General features: G+C 41.0%; 1 protein-coding gene across 1 annotated transcript in view; it reads right to left on the reverse strand.

Moving 5' to 3' along the window:
- Positions 1-21,408, reverse strand: part of rngtt (RNA guanylyltransferase and 5'-phosphatase) — a 384,105-nt gene that overhangs the window by 229,630 nt on the left and 133,067 nt on the right. Inside the window, exons 9-10 of the mRNA XM_063040367.1 lie at positions 19,845-19,980; positions 14,045-14,116 (exon numbers count right to left, since the gene is read on the reverse strand). Of these exons, the coding sequence (XP_062896437.1) occupies positions 14,045-14,116; positions 19,845-19,980 (208 nt within the window). The remainder of the gene's footprint in view (positions 1-14,044; positions 14,117-19,844; positions 19,981-21,408) is intronic.

Consider the following 21,408-nt stretch of genomic DNA (forward strand, 5'->3'; position numbering starts at 1 on the left):
GGCCTCCTCCTGTGCCATGATGAGGCACCCTCTGGGCAGGTGGAGAGGCAAAACCTCATAATCCATCTGGGTAGCTTCCAACTAGATGGCATGAATATCGATCTTGACTTCTGGTAAATAGTTTTTCCCCTCCCCCTTCCCTCCTCTTCTATTCCCCAATGGCCTCTTGCCTCTTCTCACCTGCCTATCATCTCCCACTAGTGCCCCTCCTCCTTCCCGTTCTCCAATGGTCCACTCTTCTCTCCTATGATTCCTTCCTCTTCAGCCCTTTACTTTCCACATCCATCTGGCTTCACCTATCACCTTCTAGCTATTCCCCTTACCCTCCCCTCATCTTTGTATTCCCCCTTCTTTTCCAGTCCTGCAAAAGGGCCTCAGCCTAAAACATCGACTGTTTATCCATTCCCATGGATGCTGCCTGACATGCTGAGTTCCTCCAGCATTTTGTGTGTGTTGCTTTGGATTTCCAGCATCTGCTGAATTGCTTGTGTTCAGTATTAACCTTGTTAATTTGTTTAAGAATGTCGTTTGCTTCAAATGACAGTGTCTGAAAGTCTAGTGAGTATAAACCGACCCTACTCATTTTATTGTAAGATCACAGCACACATCACCAAATCTTATCACAAAAATTTGATCAAATGAGTAGGGTCGGTTTATACTTACCTACTCTGAAAGTATAATCTTAACTTACAAACACCGATGTAAACAGCTTTTGGTACTGTTGGAGTGAAGTCACAAAAGCACTGTAAACTTCAGCAAACTTCTTTCATCCTGGCATTCCAACGCTCGGTAATGAAGGTCAACATGCCACTTATCTTCCGAACATTTTGCTCAAGCTTTGGGCAGACTGCTATTTGACTTGTGTCCTTTATCCCCCAACCCTTCTTCTGTACCATGGCATGTTTTTCTACATTAATAATGCAAGTTTTTGTTGCCTTGTATAAGGATGAGTAATGGAAAGATTCATTTTTATTTAATGGCATAAGATTGTATTTCGTCTTATGCGGTAGATAAAAACAGTGGCAAAAACAGAACAGATATAAATCAGTAAATTTTAGAGAGATTATTTCTGAAACTATTACAAATGTTCATACAATTTGTAGATTTTTAAAAACAATCTCACTATGCTGCACACAGATGGTGAGCTGCAGTCTTTTTGCATTACAGCCTGAACAGCAGGGACATTTTCACCTACTGTCTAGTTGCTCTTCAGCAATTTGCTTCAGCTGGGTGTGGTATATAATCTTTTAGTTTCACACAACTCAGTCTTAAATTAATTTACTGCAAAAGTCAGAAGATCAAATGTCCATTTCTTAATAAAAGGAAGTCATAAAAGGATAATTACAGTCAAGTGACGTTTTGCGAGGCATAGCAGATCCGCAAAATTGCAACATCTTCAAATGTATTCAACCATTTTAATCTTTAACAAAACCTTAGAAATTATTTTTGCACAAACACAGTAATTTCTAGCTCAGCTGAATGAGCATTTTCTATTATTAATATTACAGAATCATTCAGTGTGTGAGGCAGTGTAAAAGAAATAAAGAAAGGATGCTAATTCAAATCATCGATCCTATTTTTCCTCTCTTCACAGATGCTGCCAGTATTTTCAGAATTTTCTGTTTTTATTTCAGATAACCAGCATATATCAGATATAGCATTTTGAACATGTTTGGATTTTAGAGCATAAGTCAAAATTAAATGTTGCCATTTAACCATTCCACTTAGCTGAAAAGTTCTCCAATACTAAGGAAAAATAAACAGCTACTTTAACTTTGGTACTTTCATCCATAGGTTGCTCATGTGAAATTAGTAGACATGCAAAATAACATATACAAGTGCTATACTTAGAACTAAGTTTCAAGATTGTCAAATTGTCTCTGGCAAATCAATCTAAATGCTTAAGCACAATTGTTGAAATGTACTTGGGAGTTTGCTAAACCTTTAGATAAAACACAGAACTTTACTTCCTTGCCTCCTATTTTCTGAATTTCTTTTCTGCTTTCACTTGTCAGTATACTTGTGTTTTAATTGGAAGAACAGATGGTAGGTTGGCAGTCAGGGTCAACAACTTTTCACACTTCAACACTGTTTCCTGACACAATTGCCATTCTGCTGTTCTTGAAGAAATAGTCATCCACACTGTTCCTTATATACTATCAAGTCAATGTAATCAAAAATCACTGCCTTTGTAGTCAAATTCAGTCGACTATTGAAGGGGTTGCAGCGTTCACACTTTTGCAACTTGAAGAACACTTCACAGTTCGAGTAGCATTGAAACATAGTCACTGTTGTAACATAGGCAACACGTACGCAGTGAAATGATTATGCAGATAAATTCATGACGTCTGACTCAAATAAGAACGTTACTCGTCAGCCAAAGCTGATGCCAAAGTGTTAAAAATGAGCCAATGCTGACATTTGAATGTTTTTTTTAAATCTGAGAAAATAACATTAGACTTGGTCTTAGCACATTTTGCTTGCAGCTTTTTTTTTAAGTACTGTTTCTTTAAAATCACATTTATTCCATTTTATTGTGATATAAAACAAAACACTCACATCCTTAAAGGGTAATGATCAAAACAGCAATATCATTTTGGACCATGGAGATAGGATAGAAAGTATGTAGCATGATAAGGTTTCACACTAATACAATTTCAGTCGTTTTTGAGGCCATTATTATTGAACTGGCTCTCATAGTTTACATAATTATATTCAGTTCACATCCAAAATTCACCTTTGTAGCAATTCAATTCCCTAATGCCAGCTTCCCAGAAGTCAAAGAAATATTGCCAATTTAAGTACTGTTTGACTACAATTTACAACAAATGTTTTAAGAACCATTTGGGGGAAAGAGTAAAGAAATATTTAAAAAATGCTTAGACCTTATAATATCTAACAGAGCAACAATGACATACATATCTTCTCTTTCAGCACTAGATTTGGCATTGGGAAAAGTTAACTATATGTCACTTTTTAAAGGAGATCCCTCAGGAAGCAACAGTGGCCATGCCCCTGGCACACAGTCTGGCCCTGTAGCTCAGAAGGGTAGGGAAAGGAAGAGGAGGCCAGTAGTAATAGGGGACTCTATAGTTAGGGGGTCAGATAGGCGATTCTGTGGATGCAGTCAGGAGACCCAGATGATAGTTTGCCTCCCTGGTGTCAGGGTCTGGGATGTTTCTGATCGCGTCCAAGATATCTTGAAGTGGAAGGGTGAGGAGCCAGAGGTCATGGTATATATAGGTACCAATGACATAGGTAGGAAAAGGCAAGAGGTCCTGAAAGGAGAATATAAGGAGTTAGGAAGGGAGTTGAGAAAAAGGACCACAAAGGTAGTAATCCCGGGATTACTGCCTGTGCCATGTGACAGTGAGAGTAGGAATGGAAGGAGGTGGAGGACAAATGCGTGGCTGAGGGATTGGAGCAGGGGGGAGGGATTCAAGCTTCTGGATCATTGGGACCCCTTTTGGGGCAGGTGTCACCTGTACAAAAAGGACGGGTTGCACTTGACTCCGAGGGGGACCAATATCCTGGCAGGGAGATTTGCGAAGGCTACTGGGGAGACTTTAAACTAGAATGGTTGGGGGGGGGGGTGGGAATCAAATTGAAGAGACTAGGAGAGAGGAGGTTAGTTCACATATAGAGAGAGCTAGTAGACAGTGTGTGAGGGAGGATAGGCAGGTGACAGAGAAGGGGAGCACTCAGACCGAAGACGTAGGGGAAAAGGAAGAAAAAGATAATAAAGTTGTTTGCACCATTAGGGACAAACAGAGAGTAAGAGGTGAAGAGTTTCTTAAATGCATCTATTTTAATGCTAGGAGCATTAAAAGAAAGGTGGATGAGAGAGCAACACACATCAAAGTTGCTGGTGAACGCAGCAGGCCAAGCAGCATCTATAGGAAGAGGCGCAGTCGATGTTTCAGGCCGAGACCCTTCGTCAGGACTAACTGAAGGAAGAGTGAGTAAGGGATTTGAAAGCTGGAGGGGGAGGGGGAGATGCAAAATGATAGGAGAAGACAGGAGGGGGAGGGATAGAGCCGAGAGCTGGACAGGTGATAGGCAAAAGGGGATACGAGAGGATCGTGGGACAGGAGGTCCGGGAAGAAAGACAAGGGGGGGGGAGTGACCCAGAGGATGGGCAAGAGGTATATTCAGAGGGACAGAGGGAGAAAAAGGAGAGTGAGAGAAAGAATGTGTGCATAAAAATGAGTAACAGATGGGGTACGAGGGGGAGGTGGGGCCTTAGTGGAAGTTAGAGAAGTCGATGTTCATGCCATCAGGTTGGAGGCTACCCAGACGGAATATAAGGTGTTGTTCCTCCAACCTGAGTGTGGCTTCATCTTTACAGTAGAGGAGGCCATGGTTAGACATGTCAGAATGGGAATGGGATGTGGAATTAAAATGTGTGGCCACTGGGAGATCCTGCTTTCTCTCATTTAATGTTTCCTTTCAAACTAACAGGAGCATAAAGATTCTGTACCCCAAAATTTCCCCTTAAATGACCTCCATTTCTTTATTACATTCTTCCCATAAAACAAATTGTCCCAATCCACTCCTTCTAAATCCTTTCGCATCCCCTCAAAGTTAGCCTTTCTCCAGTCAAAGATCTCAACCCTGGGTTGATACCTGGAAATACGATGTTGTAGCTATTAGTGAAACATGGTTGCAGGAAGAGTGTGATTGGCAACTAAATATTCCTGGATTTCATTGCTTCAGGTGTGATAGAATCGGAGGGGAAAGAGGGGGAGGTGTTGCATTGCTTGTCAGAGAAAATATTACAGCGGTGCTCTGGCAGGGTAGATTAGAGGGCTCGTCTATGGAGGCTATTTGGGTGGAATTGAGGAATGGGAAAGGTGTAGTAACACTTGTATGGGTGTATTATAGACCACCTAATGGGGAGCAAGAATTGGAAGAGCAAATTTGTAAGGAGATAGCAGATATTTGTAGTAAGCACAAGGTTGTGATTGTGGGAGATTTTAATTTTCCACACATATCCTGGGAAGACCATTCTGTAAAAGGGCTGGATGGTCTAGAGTTTGTCAAATGTGTGCAAGAAGGTAAGTTTTTTGCAGCAATACATAGAGGTACCAACTAGAGAAGGGGCAGTGTTGGATCTCCTGTTAGGGAATGAGACAGGTCAGGTGACAGAGGTATGTGTTGGGGAGCGCTCTGGGTTCAGTGATCAGAATGCCATTAGTTTCAAGATAATTATGGAGAAGGATAGGACTGGACCCAGGGTTGAGATCTTTGACTGGAGAAAGGCTAACTTTGAGGAGATGCGAAAGGATTTAGAAGGAGTGGATTGGGACAATTTGTTTTATGGGAAGAATGTAATAAAGAAATGGAGGTCATTTAAGGGGAAATTTTGAGGGTACAGAATCTTTATGCTCCTGTTAGTTTGAAAGGAAACATTAAAACTTTGAGAGAGCCATGGTTTTCAAGGGATATTGGAAACTTGGTTTGGAAAAAGAGAGAGATCCACAATAAATATAGGCAGCTTGGAGTAAATGAGGTGCTCGAGGAACATAAAGAATGTGAAAAGAATCTTAAGAAAAGAAATTAGAAAACCTAAAAGAAGATATGAGGTTGCTTTGGCAAGTAAGGTGAAAATAAATCCAAAGGGTTTCTACAGCTATTTTAATAGCAAAAGGATAGTGAGGGATAAAATTGGTCCCTTAGAGAAACAGAGTGGACAGTTATGTGTGGAGCCAAACCAATAGGGTAGATTTTAAACAATGTTTTTCCTTTGGTATTCACTAAGGAGAAGGATATTGAATTGTGTAAGGTAAGGGAAACAAGTAGGGTAGTTACGGAAACTATGATGATTAAAGAAGAGGAAGTACTGGCACTTCTAAGGAATATAAAAGTGGATAACTCTCCGGGTCCTGACAGGATATTCCCTAGGGCCTTGAGAGAAGTTAGTGTAGAAATACCAGGGGCTCTGACAGAAATATTTCAAATGTCATTAGAAACAGGGATGGTGCTGGAGGACTGGTGTACTGCTCATAGAACATAGAACATAGAATAGTACAGCACAGTACAGGCCCTTCAGCCCACAATGTTGTGCTGACCCTCAAACCCTGCCTCCCATATAACCCCCCACCTTAAATTCCTCCATATACCTGTCTAGTAGTCTCTTAAACTTCATTAGTGTATCTGCCTCCACCACTGACTCAGGCAGTGCATTCCACGCACCAACTACTCTCTGAGTAAAAAACCTTCCTCTAATATCCCCCTTGAACTTCCCACCCCTTACCTTAAAGTCATGTCCTCTTCTATTGAGCAGTGGTGCCTTGGGGAAGAGGCGCTGGCTATCCACTCTATCTATTCCTCTTAATATCTTGTACACCTCTATCATGTCTCCTCTCATCCTCCTTCTCTCCAAAGAGTAAAGCCCTCGCTCCCTTAATCTCTGATCATAATGCATACTTTCTAAACCAGGCAGCATCCTGGTAAATCTTCTCTGTACCCTTTCCAATGCTTCCACATCCTTCCTATAGTGAGGTGACCAGAACTGGACACAGTACTCCAAGTGTGGCCTAACCAGAGTTTTATAGAGCTGCATCATTACATCGTGACTCTTAAACTCTATCCCTCGACTTATGAAAGCTAACACCCCATAAGCTTTCTTAACTACCCTATCCACCTGTGAGGCAATTTTCAGGGATCTGTGGACATGTACCCCGAGATCCCTCTGCTCCTCCACACTACCAAGTATCCTGCCATTTACTTTGTACTCTGCCTTGGAGTTGGTCCTTCCAAAGTGTACCACCTCACACTTCTCCCGGTTGAACTCCATCTGCCACTTCTCAGCCCACTCCTGCATCCTATCAATGTCTGTCTGCAATCTTTGACAATCCTCTACACTATCTGCAACACCACCAACCTTTGTGTCATCTGCAAACTTGCCAACCCACGCTTCTACCCCCACATCCAGGTCGTTAATAAAAATCACGAAAAGTAGAGGTCCCAGAACAGATCCTTGTGGGACACCACTAGTCACAATCCTCCAATCTGAATGTACTCCCTCCACCACCACCCTCTGCCCTCTGCAGGCAAACCAATTCTGAATCTACCTGGCCAAACTTCCCTGGATCCCATGCCTTCTAACTTTCTGAATTAGCCTACCGTGTGGAACCTTGTCAAATGCCTTACTAAAATCCATATAGATCACATCCACTGCACTACCCTCATCTACATGCCTGGTCACCTCCTCAAAGAACTCTATCAGGCATGTTAGACACGATCTGCCCTTCACAAAGCCATGCTGACTGTCCCTGATCAGACCATGATTCTCTAAATGCCTATAGATCATATCTCTAAGAATCTTTTGCAACAGCTTTCCCACCACAGACGTAAGGCTGACTGGTCTATAATTACCCGGACTATCCCTACTACCTTTTTTGAACAAGGGGACAACATTCGCCTCCCTCCAATCCTCTGGTACCATTCCCATGGACAACGAGGACATAAAGATCCTAGCCAGAGGCTCAGCAATCTCTTCTCTCACTTCGTGGAGCAGCCTGGTGAATATTCCGTCAGGCCCCAGGACTTATCCGTCCTAATGTATTTTAACAACTCCAACACCTCCTCTCCCTTAATATCAACATGCTCCAGAACATCAACCTTACTCATATTGTCCTCACCATCAAGTTCCCTCTCATTGGTGAATACCGAACAGAAGTATTCACTGAGGACCTTGCTCACTTCCACAGCCTCCAGACACATCTTCCCACCTTTATCTCTAATCGGTCCTACCTTCACTCCTGTCATCCTTTTTTTCTTCACATAATTGAAGAATGCCTTGGGGTTTTCCTTTACCCTACTCGCCAAGGCCTTCTCATGCCCCCTTCTTGCTCTTCTCAGCCCCTTCTTAAGCTCCTTTCTTGCTTCCCTATATTCCTCAATAGACCCAGCTGATCCTTGCTTCCTAAACCTCATGTATGCTGCCTTCTTCCACCTGACTAGATTTTCCACCTCACTTGTCACCCATGGTTCCTTCACCCTACCATTCTTTATCTTCCTCACCGGGTCAAATTTATCCCTAACATCCTGCAAGAGATCTCTAAACATCGACCACATGTCCATAGTACATTTCCCTGCAAAAACATCATCCCAATTCATACCCGCAAGTTCTAGCCTTATAGCCTCATAATTTGCCTTTCCCCAATTAAAAATTTTCCTGTCCTCTCTGATCCTATCCTTTTCCATGATAATGCTAAAGGCCAGGGAGCGGTGGTAACTGTCCCCCGGATGCTCACCCACTGAGAGATCTGTGACCTGACCCGGTTCATTACCTAGTACTAGATCTAGTATGGCATTCCCCCGGTCGGCCTGAACACATACTGTGACAGGAATCCGTCCTGGACACATTTAACAAACTCTGCCCCATCTAAACCCTTGGAACTAATCAGGTGCCAATCAATATTAGGGAAGTTAAAGTCACCCATGATAACAACCCTGTTATTTTTGCATCTTTCCAAAATCTGCCTCCCAGTCTGCTCCTCTGTATCTCTGCTGCTACCAGGGGGGCTACAGGATACCCCCAGTAGAGTAACAACTCCCTTCCTGTTCCTGACTTCCCCCATACTGACTCAAAAGAGGATCCTGCTACATTACCCACCCTTTCTGTAGCTGTAATAGTATCCCTGACCAGTAATGCCACCCCTCCTCCCCTTTTTCCACCCTCTCTATCCCTTTTAAAGTCTGAAATCCAGAAATATTGAGAATCCATTCCTACCCTGGTGCCAGCCAAGTCTCTGTAATGGCCACTACATCATAATTCCATGTATGTATCCAAGCTCTCAGTTCATCACCTTTGTTACTGATGTTTCTTGAATTGAGGTACACACATTTCAGCCCTTCTACCTTACAGTCTTTACACCGTTTATTCTGCTTCTCTTTCCTCAAAGCCTCTCTGTATGTTAGATCTGGCTTTACTCCATGCACTTCTTTCACTGCTCTGGCGCTCTGAGTCCCATCCCCCTCGCAAATTAGTTTAAACCCTCCCGAACCATGTTGTTCCATTGTTTAAAAAGGGTTCTAAGAGTAAACCTAGCAATTATCAGCCTGTAAGTTTGACGTCAGTGGTGGATAAATTGATGGAAAATATTCTTAGAGATGGTATATATAATTATCTGGATAGACAGGGTCTGATTAGGAACAGTCAACATGGATTTGTGCGTGGAAGGTCATGTTTGACAAATCTTACTGAATTTTTTTAAAGAGGTTACTAGGAAAATTGACTTGGGTAAAGCGATGGATGTTGTCTATATGGACTTCAGTAAGGCTTTTGACAAGGTTCCACATGGAAGGTTAGTTGGGAACGTTCAATCGTTAGGTATTAATATTGAAGTAGTAAAATGGATTCAACAGTGGCTAGATGGGAGATGCCAGAGAGTAGTGGTGGATAACTGTTTGTCAGGTTGGAGGCCGGTGACTAGTGATGTGCCTCAGGGATCTGTCCAATGTTGCTTATCATATACATTAATGCAGATGATACTAAGATAGGTGGTGTTGTGGATAATGAAATAGGTTTTCAAAGCCTGCAGAGAGATTTAGACCAGTTAGAAGAGTGGGCTGAAAGATGGCAGATGGAGTTTAATGCTGATAGGTGTGAGGTGCTACATTTTGGTAAGACTAATCAAAATAGGACATACACGGTAAATAGTAGGGCATTTAGGAATGCAGCAGAACAGAGTGATCTAGGAATAACAGTGCATAGTTCCCTGAAGGTGGAATCTCATGTGGATAGGGTGGCGAAGAAAGCTTTTGGTATGCTGGCCTTTGTAAACCAGAGCATTGAGTATAGGAGTTGGGATGTAATGTTAAAATTGTACGAGGTATTGGTGAGGTCAAATTTGGAGTATTGTGTACAGTTCTGGTCACCAAATTATAAGAAAGATGTCAACAAAATAGTGAGAGTAGAAAGGAGATTTACTAGAATGTTACCTGGGTTCCAGCACCTAAGTTACAGAGAAAGGTTGAACAAGTTAGGTCTTTAGTCTTTGGAGCGTAGAAGGTTGATGGGGGACTTGATAGAGGTTTTTAATATTACGAGGGGGATAGATAGAGTTGATGTGGATAGGCTTTTTCCACTGAGAGCAGGGGAGATTCAAACAAGAGGACATGAGTTGAGAGTTAAGGGGCAAAAGTTTAGGGGTAAAACGAGGGGGATCTTCTTTACTCAGAGAGTGGTAGCTGTGTGGAACGAGCTTCCAGTAGAAGCAGTAGAGGCAGGTTCGATTTTGTCTTTTTAAAAAAAATTGGATAGGTATATGGACAGGAAAGGAATGGAGGGTTATGGGCTGAGTGCAGGTAGATGGGACTAGGTGAGAGTAAGCGTTCCGCATGGACTAGATGGGACGAGATGGCTTGTTTCTGTGCTGTAATTGTTATATGGTTATATGATTATATAAATCAATATTATGTCTGGGAGAAAATGGAGAAGTATGTAAAGTTTAAGAAGCTGGAATTAAGCACAGCAACTGAGGATTATAAGAAGCCAGAAAAGATCTCAAGAAGGGAATTAGAACAGCCAAGAGGAACCATGAAAAATCCTTGGCAAGTAATCCCAAGGCATTCTATACATACATCCAGAGCAAGAGGATAACCAGGGAGAGGGCTGGACGACTCAGGGATAAAGGGGAAACATTTGCTTGGATGCGGAGACTGTGGGTGAGGTCCTTGAGTATCTTACATCATTATTCACCAAGGAGAAGAACATGAAGGATAGGAAGATCAATGCTGAATGAATTTATATGTTGGGACATTTCAAGATAAAAGAGGCAGCATTAAGGTGGATAGCCCCCAGGGCCTGATAGGATATACCCAAGATTATTGAGAGAGGGAAGAGAAGGGATTGTTGGGTCTTGACCAATATCTTTGTGTCCCTTCTAGCCACAGGTGAGGTCCCAAAGTACTGGCAAGTAGCTAATGTTGTTCCAGTATTCAAGAAGAAAGCAAGGAATAAGCCTGGAAACCATAGACCGATGAGTATCACGTCAGTGGTAGGAAAGTTACTATAGAAAATTCTTAGGGATGGGATTGAAGAGCATTTGGAAAACCATGGCCTAAATAGAGAGAGTCAACATAGCCTTGCGTGGGGCAAGTCGTGTCTTACTAACTTGATTGAATTTTTTAAACAGGGTGATGAGGGTGATTGATGAAGGTAGAGCTGTGGATGGATTTTAGTAAAGCATTTGATAAGGTCCCTCATGGGAGGCTCATCCAGAAGATTAAGAGATCCATGGTGAATTGCCCATTTGTATTCAAAACTGGCTTGCCCATAGACAGACAGAGGGAAGTGGCCAAAGGAACCTCACCAGTTCCCCACCACCACTACCCTCCTCTGGTTGGTGGAACTGGTACTCACACTTAATAACTTCTCTTTTGGCTCCTTCCATTTTCTTCAGACCAAGGGTGCAGCTATGGGCACTCGCATGAGCCCCAGCTATGCCTGCCTCTTCGTTGGTTATGTGGAACAGTCTGTGCTCCAAACCTATACTGGTACTGCTCCCCCAACTTTTCCTTTGCTACATTGACAACTACTTTGGTGCTGCTTCCTGCACCCATGCTGAGCTTGTAAATTTCATCGACTTTACTTCAAACTTCCACGCAGCCCTCAAATTCACTTGGTCTATCTCAGACACCTCTCTCCCCTTTCTTGATCTCTCGGTCTCCATCTCTGGAGACAGACTGTCCACTGACATCTTCTACAAGCCCACTGACTCTCATAACTACCTCGACTATACCTCTTCCCACCCTGCTACATGCAAAAATGCGATTCCCTATTCCCAGTTCCTCCGTCTCTGCCGCATCTGCTCCCAGGATGAGGCTTTCCATTCCAGGACATCTCAAATGTCCTCTTTCTTTAAGGATCGTGGTTTCCCTTCTGCCGTCATCAATGATGCCCTCACCAGCATCTCCTCCATTTCCCACACTTCGGCCCTCACCCCACCCTCCCGCCACCACAACGGGGACAGAGTTCCCCTTGTCCTCACCTACCACCCCACCAGCCTCCGGATCCAGCACATTATCCTCCGCAACTTCCGCCACCTTCAACAGGACACCTCCACTATGTACATCTTTCCCTCTCCACCCCTCTTCACTTTCCGCAGGGTTCGTTCCCTCTGCGACCCCCTGGTCCATACGTCCCTCCCCACGGATCTCCCACCTGGCACTTATCCCTGTAAGCCTAAGCGCTACACCTGTCCCGACACCTCCTTTCTTGCTACCATTCAGGGCCCCAAACAGTCCTTCCAGGTGAGGCAACACTTCACTTGTGAGTCTGTTGGGGTCATCTATTGCATCTGGTGCTCCCGGTGGGGCCTCCTCTACATCGGTGAAACCCGATGCAGATTGGGGGACCGCTTCGTCAAGCACCTCTGCTCTGTCCACCACAACAGACAGGATCTCCCGGTTGCCACCCACTTCAACTCTGCTTCATATTTCCATTCGGATATGTCCATACATGGCCTCCTCTACTGCCATGCTGAGGCTAAACTCAAGTTGGAGGAGCAACACCTCATATACCGTCTAGGTAGTCTCTAGCGCCTTGGTATGAACACTGAATTCTCCAACTTCCGGTAATTCCTTCCCCTATCCCAATTTCACTCTGCCCCCTCCCTCACGGTTCTGCCTCCTTCTACTACCCATTGTGCTTTCCCCTATTCCTTCTTCACCTTTCCTGCCTATCCCCTCCCTGCTTTCCCTCCCCCACCCCTTTATCTTTCCCCTTACTGGTTTTTCACCTGGAACCTACCAGCTTTCTCCTTCCCACCCTCCCCCCATCTTCTTTATAAGGCCTCTGCCCCTTCCCTCTTCAGTCCTATCGAAGGGTTCCGGCCCGAAACGTTGACTGATCATTTCCACGGATGCTGCCCGACCTGCTGAGTTCCTCCAGCGTGTTGTGAGTATTGGTCATTTTAGCAGGAGGTCTCTCATTAGTGGTGTTCCACAGGGATCTGTACTGTTGCCAGGATTAAAGGGCATGTTGGACAAACCTGGGCTGTTTTCTCTGGATGCTGAAGGCTAAGGGGAGATCTGATAGAGGTTTATAAGATTATGGGAGGCATAGATAAGAGTAAACAGACAATATTTTTTTCTCCGAGTTGAAATGTCTAACACCAGAGGGCATGCTTTTAAGGGGGTGGGGTAATTGCAAAGGAGATGTGGGGGGGGCAGTTTCTTTTAAAAACTTCTACAGGAACATAAACTGCTTTTCTCCTCTAATTTTCTTAAATCTAGAAAGAACTAGTCTTAAAGATACCCACCCCAAAAGTTTTTATTTTTGCACAACACATCATCCAAGCATATCTGTGATAAGTATTATAAGAGCAATAATCACTGGAAGACCAGAAAGTTCAAGTATTTAATACTGCACAGTACTTGTACATCACCCACCAATGCCAATTTTAGAATTATCTTTTATGATTGAATATTTCTGGATTATTTGTAGTTTGCATTTTTGAAAATGCATATTTTTTAAAACTATCTTACAGGCTTATTCATAAATTAACAAAAAGAACCAAGTTTTGATCCAAGGACAAATGATGTACATCTATAATGTAAATGTGAACACATACCTTGAGAGTAACTGTGTAATTTCTAAACGAAATCAAATTAAATTATCTTACAACACAGGCCATCACATCCGATCCAGACCTCAATTACCTGGAGGTTACCAAAATGTCCTTCCCTTGAGGTAATGTCCTCTACAATCTTTATCACTTACATGTGCCCAGACTAAATTGAAAATTTTTGTAAAGAAATTGTTGGGCAATCAATGCAGTTCAAAGTGCAGTGTAAATGCATTTACTTATTTGCTGTTTAAGATAATTCACTGAGAAGTAACAACTTTAATGTCTCAGCTACCTCTTTCACTTTCATGCGAAAGCTAAAACAAATCCTCTAGAAGAAAACTGAACAAAAATAAATCAACTTCAAATGCCGCTCCATATAAAATTCATTTTATGTTCAACTCACTGCTAGAAAATAGTAAGAATTATTAAAGGAATAATCCAATAACAAAGCTAATACTTACATTAAATTTTACTATGTCATATATCAAGTATCGAGGAACAGGGTGTCCATTTACTTTGTCAATGATCATTTCCTAACAACAAAAGAAAAAAAAATTATCACTTTGACACATAAATCTGATGTGTGATTCAAGTAATATAATGAAGTTCAGGCATTCAAATGTTAATTGTTCAATTGTAACTTCACTTAAAATCTGCTTGCTATATTAAAATAATTGTACCTATTAGCATAAAGTATGATGTTGATTTTAAAATATTATCCAATAACACATGCTCTACAAGAACTAACCAAACCAGAAAATTTTTTCTAATATATATAAAATTCTAAAATGTAGCAAGGGTCACGACAATTTTACAATTAATTTCAAAAACTTTTCAGTTATGAATATGTTGATCAATTTAACATTCCACATTTCATTAGGTTTGAAGGAACGGCTAATAATGAAATTTATAATAGAAAAAGCCTAGTACTGAGATGCACTGGTGCAATGGATGTTACATTACAGACAAAACATGGGTGCGCTTTAATTTCTGTGTTACTCATCACAGAGTAAGTTAGGAAAATCACACCTATTATTGAGGAACATGTAAAATGAAAAAAAATTTAAAAATTCAGAGGAACAAAAAAAAATCACTCTTCACTCAGTTGCTAGCATTGCACCCTATCCTATCTCTCCAGCTGCACCAGCCATATTATCCAAAATATATTTTAAATAATTTCTTCACTGATGCTAATGTTACACTAGATACTGAGATCAATCAGAACTGTCAGGTGGCAATATCAATCTAGTTGCAATAAATAGTTCTTTCTTCTCATCATTGACTAAATCTGCCCAGTTTTATAAATCAATAAAGCAATTTCCTTATCAGATTATCTTATCCACCAAACCATGAAGCTTTACTGCCCAGAACATAAAACAGATTTCTAAGTTGTCTGTTGCAGCTCAAGTCCAAACTGGATGCCTAAAGTACTATAAATAGTTGCCAATTTGAAATAGTTCAGCAGCACAAATCATAGCTCAAATATTTCTTATGGGAAATTTCAAAACAGCAGTATTTTTATTGCACCTGTATACTTGTGCACAGCAGCTGTCAATAATGATCAACCAGACAATGTGGTGCATTCCTCAAGTACCCCAAAAACTTCCATGGTATTTAAATCCATATGCAGTCACTATGATCACATTTCTGAGCCAGAGGACTACTTTTATACCCCTCCTTTCCCTTTCCTCCAAAGAAATAGCAATCAACATTTCTTTTAAAATGTTTATAGGCAAAGTACAGTACTGCAACTCCAACCTATCAGTGCATAACACTACATATGAGTGCTTAAATGATTAGACTCATGCTTTTACACTCATGCTAAACAGAAAAACTATTAGGAACGAAACCAAAAAACACATGAACTGAGAATGATCTCAGAAGGAACTTCAAATAATATTATAGCCTAGCAAAAGGTACCTTTCCCTCTTGAAATGTTTAAAAATTAAGCTTAAACAGTGTTCAGCATTAATATTTTTACATGCCTAAGAATTAAACTTAAGAAGAGAAAAAGCGATGCATATGTTACTAGTAATATCTCTCTTTTTCTGTATTTTAAACAGTGCAATAATTTTTGGAAAGGGTCAGATCCAACAGCTATCCCATCTGTGCCACCTGCTGCTGTTCACATATTACCATCATTTCCAACAATATATAAGCCAGTAACTGCAGCACACTTACACCCCACACAAATTGACAGTCACATTGATCATGGTGACATTTCAATTTTGTCAGCTTTCCAATTGAGCCTCAAGTTCAATTACACCACCCATAATTGCCAAGCACTGAACCACTTTGTACTCTTCACTGCAGTTAGAATATTATCGATTCAAGCTCTGCAACCCAGAGAAAAAATTATTTTGCAGCCAATTGTTTCTCTGTCTCTTTACATGGGATGGAGTTCCATTGACACCAGCAGCTTCCTCGTACTTTAGTGATGGCACCATCCCTCGTGTTGGTCAAAGGAACAGGTGTCAGCTACTCATTTGACCACAGGAAAAATCAGCAAGCCCTCAAAGAGTTTTCAACTTTATTTATTTGTCTATCATTGGCAAGACCGACATTTATTGTCCACCCCTTAATGCCTTTCTTAAGCTGCTGCAAACCTTTTGCTTCATGTACTTTCACAGCTCTGCTACAAAGCAAGTTCCAAGATTTAGACCCATGTAATTGAAGTACATTTCCAACTCAGGATGGTGTACAAATTGTTGTGAACATTGTGGTAATGATCTTTGAACATAAAGTCCTTGGATCTACTTAGGAGTCTGGGACCATGGGTCTGGGAGGTGATAATGGAGTAGTCCAGAGAGTAACTGCATTGCATCTGTACATAGCACACACTGCAGGCACTATGCACCAGTACAGAGGGAATGAAAGTTTAGGGAGATGGAACAGACTACTTTATCCTGGATGGCATTAGTATTTTAGTTGTTAGAAACATAGAAAACCTACAGCACAATACAGGCCCTTCGGCCCACAATGCTATGCCGAACATGGACTTACTTTAGAAATTACCTAGGGTTACCCATAGCCTTCTATTTTTCTAAGCTCCATGTACCTATCCAGGAGACTCTTAAAAGACCCTATTGTATCCAGCTCCACCACCGTCGCCAGCAGCCCATTCCACACATTCACCACTCTCTACGTAAAAAACTTACTCCTGACACCTCCTCTGTACCTGCTTCCAAGCACCTTAAAACTGTGCCCTTTCGTGTTAACCATATTGAGCTTGAGCTACACCTATTCAACTAAGTGGAATGTATTTCATCACAATCCTGGCAAATACATTTTAGACAGTGGAAAGCCTTTAGAATATCAGGAGCTAATTCATTTACCACAGAAGATTGAATCTCTAAGCTGCTCTTGTAGTAATATTATTTAGCTGACCATTCCAACGGTGAGCCAACAGAATGTTAAAGATGGAGCACTCCAATTATTATGCCATTGAATGTTAAGGGTAGATTGTTAGAGTCTCCCTTGATGGGATTGGTAATTGTCTGGTACTCTTGTGGCATGAAATACTTCACTTGCACAGGAATTACAAATGGAATTGAACATTTCATTAATATAATCATTAACGAACTTGCACACTTCCAGCCTTATGATGGAAACTAATGAAGCAGCTGAAGGTGGTTGAGTCGCAGACATTGTCCTGAGGAGATAATGCGATGATACCATAAGGCTAGGATGATTGATCTCCAATGACGATAATCGTTACTCCATAGCCTTCTCTCTTTGGACAATGAATGACTTCCACTGACACGAGGTAATTACTGCCATGCCGTTATTGTCGTGAGCATTTCCTCAAACCTCATGTTGAATTCAGCACAGAGAAACACATTTGCAATGGTGAATCTCAGCTGACATTTCCCATTCTAGCACAAAAACTCAAATCATTTGTAAAACACCAACTTAGATCATCAAATTCACTTCAGACAAGGAATTTGATCCCTGAAACTCTGATCTGCATGTTTTCAAACTGTTTTCAGTCCCATGTTTATTCACTGAATTAGTCAAATAGATTCACTGCGATCTAGGATTACAACCTAAACCCATTGTGTAAGGAAGTAACAAATGAGTGTGTTTTTGTCAGGGGTGTCAACCATCAAATGATTTAGTAAGATATCTGATAGATCAGACGAATGAGGGAATTCTCATGGTAATAACATGAGCAACAAATTTTCTGTATTTGTACCTTAATTCTCAACCATTGCAACCAAAAGCTAATTAACCAGGTGTTCACCTCACTGCTGGCCAAGAATTTGAACCAATAGCAACAACAGCACTACAAAATTAATTATGCAGCTTTGCAATACGCTGAACAAAAGTCCTTTTACTTTCCAATGGCATATTGAAGTTCATTTGCTCCAATTGAAAAATTAAATATATCAACACAAGTTAGCTTCAAAGTTTATAAAAAATGTTTTTATTCCAGTATATATGCATTGCAATAATCAAATAGAAATCAATATAGCATGGCAAAAAACTTTCAACTATCTAATAATATGAACAATATTTTAAAGGACACAAAAGGAATATTGCCATACAAAACAAACCTGAATCAACTGAAAATATTTTAGCGTAATGGCAACACTGTCACCATAACCAGAGGATTCTAGTGCAATTCACACTCCATGAAATGAGCACATAATACACATAAGGTTCACTTCAGTACTGAGGAAACAATTCAGCAATGAAGACAATTTTTTCTACATGGAACATTAAATTGAATCTCTACCTTCCCTTTTAAGTTGTAGAAAATAATGCTATAGCAGTATATGAAGGTAAACAATTCAGTTCTCAGCATACTGGTTGTTACCTATTTCTCAGCCAACATCTCCAAAACAGACTGTACTACAGTGGATTCTGCAAATTAGGCCATCAGTTAATTGGGGCAGCTGCTTATTTGGGACAACTCTTAAAATATAAAAACTATAATCAAGAAAATAGCCAGGATTCCCTTCGTTTATCAACGATCATTTTGAATGTTACAGTGAAAATGAGATTTGGAGGATGCAATTGTGGAAAGCATTGTATCAAAACATAAGGGTGGGAAATAGGAAGATGAGGAAAGTGATGGAAGTGACACATCTGAACTTGAGCTAGTGACTACAAACGATGCCAGAAAATTTACTGTTGAATTGTGAAACTACTTCATGCAGGAAGGCAATGAAGGCAGACCATTAACTGCATTTGGCGTCTACACTAATTTACAGTCAATCAAAAGAACACAGCAGCGTACACTGGATGAAGTCCTCCATCAACTATTAGGAACTAATACAAAAAGAGAAATTCTGCAGATGCTGGAAATCCAAACATACACAAAATGCTGGAGGAATTCAGCAGGCAGCATCTATGGAAAAAAGAACAGTCGACATTTCGAGCAGAGACCCTTCAGCAGCACAGTTGTAGACAGTTGTACTATCTAATAACACAGTTTTACTGTAGTAGCATTGATGGTGCTCTAATTTGTTCTGTATTTAATTTAAATACATAATTTGTTACTGTTTTAACTCAAGTTAATGCTAGTTTGCCTTTTTACACCTTATTAACTACTTTATGAAACTATGAGCAGCCAAAAATTGGGCCAAATTGTGACCCAATTAACCAGAATCCACTGCATTATGCTATTTGTTGAACACATTCCCTTATCTCTTTTCCCTTTTGTTTGGTAATCCTTATAGATTGAGGATAACTGGCTTCAACTGCAGTTCAGGAGCTACAGATGATGACTGTACTCCACTGCCCCTGCCTTACAGTGTTCCCACCCCCCCACTTGCCCTGAGTACCACCCACTCTCCAAGGATGAAGCCACCCACCAATCACTCGTACTCATTCTCTCTAATGCTGTTGCTGGATGATTGATCACCCACCCCAACAGTCAGCCCCAGCAGCCACCATTCAAAGCCTGCAAGCTAGCTTGGAAGGCCAGTTCTCTCCAGAAAAAGAAAATCAGGAAGGCTATTCAGTGTCTGCCTGTTAGTATTGCCTGACATCAACACTCTGCTTTTAGCTAGGGCTACATGGGTGGATCCAAGGGTCCCACCACACAATTTCCCAGGACATGTTAGCAGGGGCCTTTCACACAACTGTCATCATCATTCGATTGAACTCAGAAAGCCTCTGTTCACATCATAACAAGAACCATACTTTACAATTAATTTCTCAGCAATATTTTCTTTTGCACAATGACATTAAAGAGAAATCCAACAAATGTTGGTTGCTTTGTCCTAAAACAGTCACTTTAGAAAGCTTTCTTACCCCATCCAGTAAGGAATTACTCAGATGAACACGAAGATCCTTCCGAAGAGGAAACTCCAGGTTCGCCACATGAAAGACTGCAAAATCTCGGTCAATCATGTACACTTCATTCTTGCCATCAATGAGCATCATATACCTGAAGCAACAACAAAAATACCAAAAGCGTTCACTAATATGCTTCAAAAACACTGACTGGACTTTGCAAAACTGGGAAATAAGGTACTAGAAATCATAACACTTTAATACCATCTCAACTACAACCAAATCAGTAATTCTGGCATTCTAACCAAATACTTACACACATCTAACTAGATTTCCAAGTCCTAATAGATTTCCTTTGCACTGGCTTGTCTAATTATGAGACTTAGCGTAAAGGATTCCTGCATCAATTGCTGCCTGATTACCCGTAATCAAGTTTTGCATACTAAACCCTTACAGAAGCTAAAGAGAACAATATTATCAATTTCCTTACTGGTTAATGAAGTAGACTACATAAAATTATTCAAAAGTATGCTTTATTCAAACACAAAAATGAACTAACAGAAAAAAATATATACTGGTTATAGTTTTAACACACCGGTCTTCTTGTGCACCCAGTACTACCATACAAAACTGAATGGAAAGCAGCTAAAATCATAAAATACTGTCCCTTGTACTTATTCTTATGTTGGCTTAAAAGGCTGGGTGGTTCTCGGCAAACAGAATTTTTTCTGTCAAACCAAGACTGGTTCATATCACCAACTCTATGACTTTGTCTACAAACATGTCCATGTAATTTTAGGTAATTAGTGCAGCAAGGGGAATACTAATGTAGGTAAAATGGACAGCTCAAGGATTTTAATCTGATTAAGTTTATTATGCATAGAAAAGCCTATGGTAAACATACAAGTCACAGTGAGGGATTATTTCCTTAGCCCTTGGATAGAGAAGAAACAAGCAAAATAAACTACAATCCTGAAACCTATAAAATGACCGTAGAAAGTGAAGACACAGACATTGACTTATGTGTGCAAAACACCATGTGGAGGAGGGAGAGGCTCCATGTATATACCTGTGGAGAAAAAAAATCAGTTCACCAGTTCTATTCATATATTTGAAATTGCTTGGCCTAAATGTTATCGATGGGAGCTGCTGAAATGTCAGGCTGTAATGGACATTGATTATTCATTATATTAGTGATTCAGTACTTGCAGTAATTCCTTTGCCCCCTGATACTTCGTTCTTTGACCAAAAGTGCCTCTGCCTTGGGCTGTAACATTTCTCCAAGATCTCTCCCATTTCAAGTATTCTTCAAATTCTACACCTTAACAAGAATCAACCAGGTGATTCTGTTCCTGCATCTTGGTGCTTGGAAGTAGATACAGAGGAGATGTCAGGGGTAAGTTTTTTTTAAAGCAGAGAGTGATGAGTGCGTGGAATGGGCTGCCAGCAGCGGTGGTGAAGGCGGAAACGATAGGGTCTTTTAAGAGACCCCTGGATGGCTCCATGGAGCTTATAAAAATAGAGGGCTACGGGTAAAGCCTAGATAGTTCTAATGTAGGGACATGTTTGACACAGCTTTGTG

The sequence above is a fragment of the Mobula hypostoma genome, chromosome 2 (assembly GCF_963921235.1).
Source record: "Mobula hypostoma chromosome 2, sMobHyp1.1, whole genome shotgun sequence".
NCBI classification, from domain to species: domain Eukaryota; kingdom Metazoa; phylum Chordata; class Chondrichthyes; order Myliobatiformes; family Myliobatidae; genus Mobula; species Mobula hypostoma.